Source organism: Biomphalaria glabrata, chromosome 8 (assembly GCF_947242115.1).
Source record: "Biomphalaria glabrata chromosome 8, xgBioGlab47.1, whole genome shotgun sequence".
Taxonomy (NCBI): domain Eukaryota; kingdom Metazoa; phylum Mollusca; class Gastropoda; family Planorbidae; genus Biomphalaria; species Biomphalaria glabrata.
Window position 1 is genome coordinate 32,832,340 of NC_074718.1, and position 10,629 is coordinate 32,842,968.

At 39.0% G+C, this 10,629-nt stretch overlaps 1 protein-coding gene across 1 annotated transcript; it reads right to left on the bottom strand.

Moving 5' to 3' along the window:
• Window positions 1-9,702: 9,702 nt before the first annotated feature.
• Window positions 9,703-10,329, bottom strand: LOC129927832 (uncharacterized). Its single transcript, XM_056039358.1, has one exon. The coding sequence runs from the start codon at window positions 10,327-10,329 to the stop codon at window positions 9,703-9,705; it is 627 nt and encodes a 208-aa protein (XP_055895333.1).
• Window positions 10,330-10,629: the final 300 nt, after the last annotated feature.

A 10,629-nucleotide genomic window follows, 5' to 3' on the forward strand; every position in this document is an offset into this window, starting at 1 on the left:
CCACCACCATACTTTAATTGATGAACAGAACATAAATTGGTATTTAACCCCCCCCCCCCACCACCATACTTTAATTGATGAACAGAACATAAATTGGTATTTAAACCCCCCCACCACCACCACCATACTTTAATTGATGAACAGAACATAAATTGGTATTTAAACCCCCCCACCACCACCATACTTTAATTGATGAACAGAACATAAATTGGTATTTAAACCCCCCCCCCCCACCACCACCATACTTTAATTGATGAACAGAACATAAATTGGTATTTAACCCCCCCCCCCAACCACCATACTTTAATTGATGAACAGAACATAAATTGGTATTTAAACCCCCCCCCCCCCACCACCATACTTTAATTGATGAACAGAACATAAATTGGTATTTAAACCCCCCACCCCACCACCATACTTTAATTGATGAACAGAACATAAATTGGTATTTAAACCACCCCCCCCACCACCACCATACTTTAATTGATGAACAGAACATAAATTGGTATTTAAACCCCCCCCCCCACCACCACCATACTTTAATTGATGAACAGAACATAAATTGGTATTTAAACCCCCCCACCACCACCACCATACTTTAATTGATGAACAGAACATAAATTGGTATTTTTAAACCCCCCCAAAGTTAATGAGGCGCAACGCGTACCCCCTCTAAAGTCTTGCCCGTACCCCTGGAGGTACGCGTATCCCACTTTGGGAAACACTGCAGTCTAGTATATCTGGCTCCAACAGATACTATGTTTGGAAGGGTATATCTATATGAAGGGGGTGATAAGAAATGTCAGATTAGTTTTGGGAAAATGTATCGCCCCCTATTGTATGAAACCAACATTTTTTCTGTTTTTTAAAGTTCAAGTGGTCCTCCTTGGCATATTTTTTTTAATTGGGAAAATTATATTTATACCATCTCTTTTAAAGTGAATAATGTCCATTTCTAGACCTAGGTGAGCAGTTCAGGTGTCTTTTTGTTAACGTATGCTATAGATGACCCACTAGTCCCATTGTGTCATGACTAAATCTTAAAGTTACGCAGTTTGCTGGCGACTCATCTTTTGATGACGCAATAGTCTGAGGATGCAATCTTTTGATGATGCAATCTTCGGCTTACATAATCTTCTGTTCACCCACTTTACTGTTCACCATATCATCTAGTTTCCCAATCAAATTATCAGGTGACTCAGTCTTCTATTCATCAACTTATCTGGTTTCCCAAATCTTCTACTCGTCAGCTCATCTGGTCACTCATCTTCTAGTCATCAAATTATCTGATGGCCCAATCTTTTATTCATAAACTTATCTGGGACCCAATCTCCTATTCATCAAACCTTCTGGTGCCCTAATTTTCTGCTTCTATATCTAGAGGAATTTTTGTTTAAATCTTATTTCTTTTTTTTTTCCCATATCGGTGTTAAGATTCCGCTTTGTAAATAAAAGAAATGTGTGCTTATCAAGATTGAATCACTGGATCAACTTCTATCTCGAGTCTGCCTTGGATTGTGAGTGTATGTAGATATCTCTTATGTGAAATGTGAACTTTTAGCAAGAAATGCGAGAACATTATTCGAGCCGGCTTTTCATTACGTTCTGGAGGGCGATTTGTTTTTTTTTATTTTTTTATAAATATCTTTTCCAATTGATTTCTTTGTTTGTGCTCTTGTGTATGTCTGCATTTATGTGTGTATGTGTGTGCGCGTGTGTGTGTGTGCTTGAGTGGGTGTTAATAGCTCTATATGCTCACAATAAGTTGTGACATTAAGAAAATGAAAGTTTCCTAAACAAACGAAACAATTAATACATATAATTCCTACTTTATAAGTTGATTGTGGTCTGTCATTCCTTATTCTGTTTATTTCGTAAAATGCTTCATTATTGCTAGAATATAATTTCTTCTTTTCACTATCCAGATTATGATGTTATGTGGACTGAGACGTCCAAGTCTATATAAGACGTTGTGCCAAATGTACATGTACATACATGAGTCTTTATTGAATTCTCAATGAACTTCAATGAAACTTGTCAGGCTAGTGCGTAATTCACGTTGAAGCCGATTAAAAAAAAAGATGTAACCTAAATTTAATTTTGCAAAATGTTAGATCAAAGTTCTCACCTTGTGTCCAATTAGGTTGTTGTTGTTTGTTTGTTTTTTTCCAAAGATATACATAAATTGTTAAATTTCTAGGAAAATCGTTAGAGTCGTTTTCGAAATACCTGTCCAACTTCCAGTTTCCGCACATGAAGAAGTATGAAGCTAATAGCAGGATTTGAAAGAAAAAAAATAGACGCAAAACTCATACAGGATTTGAACGTGGATTTTTAGAATAGTTTTCTGGAAACTTCATGTCATAAATAGAAATATTTTTATTACGATTTTAAGGAGCTATGGAAGTTAGAGAGTCAAAGGGTGCCATCGTCAGACTTGGTAAGCCAGAGCTTGAAGTGTTGGATAATGTCACATACCTAGTAGGCGTCATCACAGGAAATAAAGGAGATGCCTACAATGACGTGGCGTGCCGAATAGAAAAGAGACCATTTTCCAAAGGCTGCGGTCTATTTGGACAAGCTAATCTATTGGATTTGAGACAGAAATTCACCCATTTAGCACAATCGTCATCGCAACAATAGTATCAGATTAAACCACTGTTACATCAGATCTGAAAGAAGTGGTCGTCTCTTTTCCATTAGGACTAAAATAGAAAGATTTTAAAACTCCTTTATCCCACTATCGGTCAGAGTGTTACAAGATCAGCTGTCGTCACCGAGAAGTTCATAGAAGTCTAATTCATAAAGCGCTGGCTGTGAGTGTGTATGTGTTTCGTGTGTGAATGTTGTTCGAATTTTTCCATCTATATTGTTATTGTACAGTAGTTACGCTGATGTTGTGAATTGTAATCAAATTGTATTTCCATTTGATTGGATCAATAACATTATCTCATCTTATCTTATATACTCCAGATAGCTAATTTTGTTATGAAAAAGTTTAAACAAATGTAATATAGTGACCTAGTTTAGTTTAAAGATTATGTTATTTTTTCAAAAATAAATATATTGTGCATTGTTTTTAGAGATGTTAAAAGTAGTGACGTAGTGAGACAGACAAATGAGGTGGCAGAGGGCACATGATAGGAGTTACATATACTAAGGTTTGAGGAAGGAAGTATAGTGAGAAACCTAATAGTTCAGACGACCATCCCCATCTGTAAATAAACAGCATTAGAAGTCTTCGCAAGTTTTATGAAGTATATATACAATTGTTATGTATAGTGTTCGGACTCGCGTTTTGGATAAATGAAATAGTATGAAACAGACAACACACACAATCCAAGCCAGGACAGGAACAAAATGAACTCCAACGGGTGCGAATGGAACTTTCTGGATACGCCTTGTAATGATTTCATGTATAAAAGTAAAAAATTCCCCTTTCAGGCCTTGCGATCTTTAGGGCAAGTCATCTGTTTCTATGGCCGACGAATAACGAGGGGGATCATGTGACCAGCACATGCAGCCACTTAGTTTCCCATCATTCTATGAAATAGTTGTGTCGTGGGCTAAAAAATCTCGCCGCATAATCATTTAGTGATTACTTGCAAATATTGTTTGCACACCGCCTCGTTGTATCCATGGGATCATTCGTTACCGGTGTCAATTCCACGCATAATGAGCTTTCAAAATGCGCATACGTTATCTTATATTACCTTATATTATACGGCCAATACTTAGACTAAAAGCACTATTCGTGTTTGCATTGGGCTCATTATCAAGTCACTCGTATATCGAAATGCACAAACTCTGGCTCTCAATTGTGTTCAAGCAAGGAGAAAGGAGCTCAAATCTAGCTCTCCATTGTGTTCAAGCAAGAAGAAAGGAGCTCAAATCTAGCTCTCAATTGTGTTCAAGCAAGAAGAAAGGAGCTCAAATCTAGCTCTCCATTGTGTTGAAGCAAGGAGAAAGGAGCTCAAATCTAGCTCTCAATTGTGTTGAAGCAAGGAGAAAGGAGCTCAAATCTAGCTCTCAATTGTGTTCAAGCAAGGAGAAAGGAGCTCAAATCTAGCTCTCAATTGTGTTCAAGCAAGGACAAAGGAGCTCAAATCTAGCACTCAATTGTGTTCAAGCAAGAAGAAAGGAGCTCAAATCTAGCTCTCAATTGTGTTCAAGCAAGGAGAAAGGAGCTCAAATCTAGCTCTCAATTGTGTTCAAGCAAGAAGAAAGGAGCTCAAATCTAGCTCTCAATTGTGTTCAAGCAAGGAGAAAGGAGCTCAAATCTAGCTCTCAATTGTGTTCAAGCAAGGAGAAAGGAGCTCAAATCTAGCTCTCAATTGTGTTCAAGCAAGGAGAAAGGAGCTCAAATCTAGCTCTCAATTGTGTTTAAGCAAGGACAAAGGAGCTCAAATCTAGCTCTCAATTGTGTTCAAGCAAGAAGAAAGGAGCTCAAATCTAGCTCTCAATTGTGTTCAAGCAAGGAGAAAGGAGCTCAAATCTAGCTCTCAATTGTGTTCAAGCAAGAAGAAAGGAGCTCAAATCTAGCTCTCAATTGTGTTCAAGCAAGGAGAAAGGAGATCAAATCCACTGCCACTGCCACACATTGAGATCTAGTTTTAATTATAGATCTTTTTTTTTTCTAGTTGGCAGCATTAAAGTTCAACTTTGCGTTCTTGATAGTGTTCAGTTTCTTGTCAGAATCTCCAATAAGAGTTTCCTAGACTCATGAAAATTTGTTAATTGTTATATTTCACCTTTAATCTTCACCTGTTCTTTAGTCTGTTGATGCAGCACGCGTGATTTCCTCGTTCCTCTGGGGGTTTTGTTGTTGTGTTTTTTTTGTGTGTTTTTTTTTGCCAGAAATAATCTCTTTCACTTCTTGATTTTGTTTTCCCATCTCCCATCTTTTGTCTGTCTCTCCTTCTCTAACCTTGATTTGTTCCAAGTATAGTCTTAGCTTGCTGTACTGTTTTTAATATAGAAGTATAGTCATAGCTTGCTGCACTGTCTTGCTATAGAAGAAGTATAGTCTTAGCTTGCTGTACTGTCTTCATATAGAAGTATAGTCTTAGCTTGCTGTACTGTCTTGATATAGAAGTATAGTCTTAGCTTCCTGTACTGTCTTGATATAGAAGTATAATCTTAGCTTGCTGTACTGTCTTCATATAGAAGTATAGTCCTAGCTTGCTGTACTGTCTTCATATAGAAGTATAGTCCTAGCTTGCTGTACTGTCTTCATATAGAAGTATAGTCCTAGCTTGCTGTACTGTTTTGATATAGAAGTATAGTCCTAGCTTGCTGTACTGTTTTGATATAGAAGTATAGTCTTAGCTTGGTGTACTGTCTTGATATAGAAGTATAGTCTTAGCTTGCTGTACTGTCTTGATATAGAAGTATAGTCTTAGCTTACTGTACTGTCTTGATATAGAAGTATAGTCTTAGCTTGCTGTACTGTCTTGATATAGAAGTATAGTCTTAGCTTGGTGTACTGTCTTGATATAGAAGTATAGTCTTAGCTTGCTGTACTGTTTTGATATAGAAGTATAGTCTTAGCTTACTGTACTGTCTTGATATAGAAGTATAGTCTTAGCTTGCTGTACTGTCTTGATATAGAAGTATAGTCCTGGCTTGCTGTACTGTCTTGATATAGAAGTATAGTCCTAGCTTGCTGTACTGTTTTGATATAGAAGTATAGTCCTAGCTTGCTGTACTGTTTTGATATAGAAGTATAGTCTTAGCTTGGTGTACTGTCTTGATATAGAAGTATAGTCTTAGCTTGCTGTACTGTCTTGATATAGAAGTATAGTCTTAGCTTACTGTACTGTCTTGATATAGAAGTATAGTCTTAGCTTGCTGTACTGTCTTGATATAGAAGTATAGTCCTGGCTAGCTGTACTGTTTTGATATAGAAGTATAGTCTTAGCTTGCTGTACTGTTTTGATATAGAAGTATAGTCTCAGCTTGCTTTACTATAACGGAGGGACATAATTATTTCGACATTTCTTGTTGAACCTCTTAATTGCCACTCTTCTGCAAATCGAGCAGTTTGTAACTGCTAGTCTCTTGCCTAGGCTACGCCCACGTGTTACATTTACGTGTGTGGAGTGGGAGGGTTACGTGGAGGATTGACCTGTAAGGATGAGAGTGATATGTATTACCTGAGGCGTTTCGGATTACTCGATGCCAGTCGGTTCTAGCTTCCAGGCTCTTGTTTCAATATTGGGAACGCTGTATGGATAGACTGACACATTTTATGAATGGCCGACTGACACTATGACTTACTGAATGATTTTCAATCACGACATTTTTTTCAATTACGCTCAACTAAAGTTAACGAACATCTGAGGATACTCAATGGTCATATTTATCGTTATTTTAAATAGATTTTGACACGTAGCATAGAGAATTGAAACATGATTCGATAAAGTTGATATAGGTAAATTGTTTATTGAACTGTTAATATGATTCGACAGAGTTGAGATAGGTAGATAGTATATTGAACTGTAAGTATGTTTCAATGACTGTAAGATAGTTACTTGATTGAAAGGTCAATAAGTTTGTTGAAAGGACTATTTAAGGGTTCATAGAGAAAAAATGGATTTAGGACATCATATATATTTAAACAAAGTTGACCAATTATGCAACTGTTTTGATGATCAATAAGTATCGATTCTACTAGAAGGTAACCAATTAACATGTCATAAGTATTTAATTTTGAGCTGAAAATTTAAAATGGAATGTAACAAAACAACACTTTAAAAAAAAACAACTTTACAGGAAGTGTAATTGTATCCATTAGATTTGATCAGTCAGGTAATTTCATTTATAATAGATCTAGACCAAAAAAAAAAAACAAATCCATGCGATTAGAAATATTTTTTACAACTGTTTTAGTTTAGCGCTGTTTCATTTTTTTAGCTTTCTCAACGCGCTGTGAATCTGTCACTCATCGGGACCAGTTTGGACACGAAAGAAAGGGATGCAAGATTGATCTAATCTTCATTCTAGTAACAGGCTGCTTGCTTTTAGTTGTGTACAAAACTACAACATTAAATTGATTTCCTATCATTATCCAAAATCTGAAGTGTTTTACTGATTAAGATCTATCTCATGAGTTCCAAAGTGACCCGCGGACCACCACTGAAGCCCAACCCTAGACTATGCGAGTGACATGTGTTATACCAGAAACAAGGCGTTCTAATTAAGACACTGCTTCATGCCAGGCTGGAATCCTAGGGCCAATGTCATGATTATGTATGTATTGATATTTTTAATCGCCTGTGTGTGTTCACCTTGCCAGGGGAAAGATAACAAGCACTTGAGCTGTACTGACATTGAGTATGCTGTACATACAATGTACTTTACTCTCTCTGTCTCTCAGTCTCTCTTTCTCTCTCTTTCTCTCTCTCTCTCTCTCTCTCTTTATCTATCTATCTGTGGAAAGCGTGGTCGAGAGGCTAAGTGCGCTTGAACTTGGCTTGTCTTGGCTACCTAGAAGGGGGCTCGAGGTTCGACACCCGACTCGGGCAAAGTTGCATTTACTGAGCGCCTAAAGGCAGCACGGAAAACAAACTCCTAGATACCCCCTCCCCCCCCCCCCCACTGGTCCACAAATGAGATTGGACCAAAGCGCTCTGAGCATGCTATAAGCATGAAAGTAGTGCTATATAAAAGCTATAATAATAATATCTGTCTCATATTACTACATTCATGGTAATCTTATGAATATTTTAAGACTGGAGGATATGTGACTTTTTTTTCTTCATAAATCAAAAGTATCTTTATCGCAAAGACATTGTAATACTTAGGTCAGAAGTAAGCTAGGAAACTGTGTGGTCAATACAATATCAGTCAATAGCTTTTGTTGTTATTTACGAAGTCAAAAAGTAAATAACCGAGTACACGTGAAGACTTGTGGGTAATGATCTTGACATACTCATCTGTGACATTCGTGACATCAAGATCACTTTGACTTAGTTTCTTAGATCCTCCCACGACATTTGGCCCAATGGGGGGCACGATGACGACATAGAATTAGATCTCCAGCCAAGCCACTTCCCAACTGGTGTCCACTGCCTGATACACTAGAATATCACTAGATCTTCATAACGTTGCGCCGCCATGTTATACGAGGACGTCCCTGTTTGCATTTTTTTCTTTTCGCCCCCATCAGGGCCGGATTTGAGGGATCCACAACTAGGGGCTCTCCACAATAAAGATATAAATAAAAATCTAAATTTCGACGGTTCAGCAACTTTTAGGTTTATGTTGTTTTTTTTCAACTTTTTTTCATTTTTACCGACAATACTTTGAATCTTACAGTTGGTAACACTGTTATGACTTGACGTGTATGTCAGACATTACATTTTTAGAATGGTCCCAACCATGGCCGGATTAACGACCATGCAGCCAATCAGGGCCCTCTTTTTAGAAGGGATGCCACTACAAACTACATGGTTTTAAAATATATAAAAAATTTACTAAATATGAACAAAAGAGGGGAAATAATATTAAATATACAAGTGATAGAATGTGGTATCATATTTTTTTTTATTTGTTAGGGTCGAGCTAAATTTTTAATTTGACTCGCAATGTTACGGTCTAGACTAGAATGTAAGCAAGACAGAATGATTCGTACAAAGTTCTATTCGAAACTTTAAGGTACACAGATCGAATGAGGTAGAGTTAGGCTGGGGTAAAGGGAGAATGAGGTAGAGGAACACTGAGTTAGATGGAATATAAGAGAGTGAGGCTTGAAAGAGAGGGAGAATGAGGTAGATGGAGACTAAGGTAGTTGAAAAGTAGTGAGGTAGAAGAAGATGGTTGAGCAATCAGACAGAGAGATAATGAAATAGATGAGATTGAGGTGGGTAGATGATAATAAATTAGAATGCGAGGTAAAACATTGTGCGGTAGTGTCTGAGTGAGGTAAAGGAAATGTTAGAGAAAAGGTTGGAGAAATAAGACGGGTGAGATGCTAGTAAACGCTAATTGGAAAGTCCAGCAAATTCCAAACATAAGAAAATATCATCTTTAATAGGAACCAAACTCATAACCATAAGCTTGGCAACTAGGCGATTTAACCAACAGGCTAGTGTGTTCCATTTATTGAACAATAGGCATCCACGTAAAAAAAAGTTCACCATCACAATGAGTTCACCATCACAATGAGTTCACCATCTCAATGAGTTCACCATCACAATGAGTTCACCGTGTAATTTTTCCCCCTGAAGGCTGCCTACTGGACCACTTCCCTAACACCAGTGACCACGTGACCAATCTCTAACACTTTAACACTGGCCCTTTTTTTCATCTTTGTTTTCCAGCTTAGCGACTCCCATCTTGTGATTGGCTAGAGCCCAAACTGAATTAACGTTATTTCTTGAAGCTAGGACAAGACAGACAGACAAAGCTTTTGTTCTAAAAAGTCTCCCAACTCTGGAAAATGAAAGTTGACTTTGGCGATGGGTTGTTGTCTGATGGGGTAGAAACATCTCGAAGATACATCTACCCTCCAAAAGATGTAGATTTAAATATCTTACGTCATGTCCCCCATTTATAGCGCTGGTAAGTAGGCGGTAAGTAGGCGTACAGAAAAGCTTTTAGAGAGATGCTCACAGAAATCATTTGAAGAGCCCAGCACTTAGGATGCTGATATAAGACAGGGGCGACATGAGAGAAGAATGCTGGTAAATGACAGGGGCATCATGAGAGAAGAATGCTGGTAAATGACAGGGGCATCATGAGAGAAGAATGCTGGTAAATGACAGGGGCACCATGAGAAGGGTGCTGGTATAAGACAGGGGCGACATGAGAGAAGGGTGCTGGTATAGAACAGGGCCCCATGAGAGAAGGGTGCTGGTATAGAACAGGGCCCCATGAGAGAAGGGTGCTGGTATAGAACAGGGCCCCATGAGAGAAGGGTGCTGGTATAGAACAGGGCCCCATGAGAGAAGGGTGCTGGTATAGAACAGGGCCCCATGAGAGTTGGGTGCTGGTAAACGACAGGAGCGACTTGGGAGAAGGGTGCTTGTAGACGACAGGGGCGCCATGAGAGAAGGGTGCTGTTAAAAGATAGGGGCGCCATGAGAGAAGGTTGCTCTTAAACGACAGGGGCGTCTTGAGAGTAGGGTGTTGGTAAACGACAGGGGCGCCATGAGAGAAGGATGCTGGTAAACGACAGGGGCGCCATGAGAGAAGGGTGCTTGTAAACGACAGGGGCGCCATGAGAGAAGGTTGCTGGTAAATGACATAGGCGCCATGAGAGAAGGGTGCTGGTAAAAGATAGGGGCGCCATGAGAGAAGGGTGCTCTTAAACGACAGGGGCGCCATGAGAAATGGTGCTTGTAAACTACTGGGGCGCCATGAGAGAAGGTGCTTGTAAACTACTGGGGCTCCATGAGAGAAGGGTGCTGGTAAACGACAGGGGCGCCATGAGAAATGGTGCTGGTAAACGACAGGGGCGCCATGAGAGAAGGACGCTGGTAAATAACAGGGGCGCCATGAGAAAAGGGTGATGGTAAACGACAGGGTCGCCATGAGAGAAGGTTCTTTTAAACTACCGGGGCGCCATGAGAGAAGGGTGCTGGTAAACGATAGTGGCGCCATGAGAAATGGTGCTGGTAAACGACA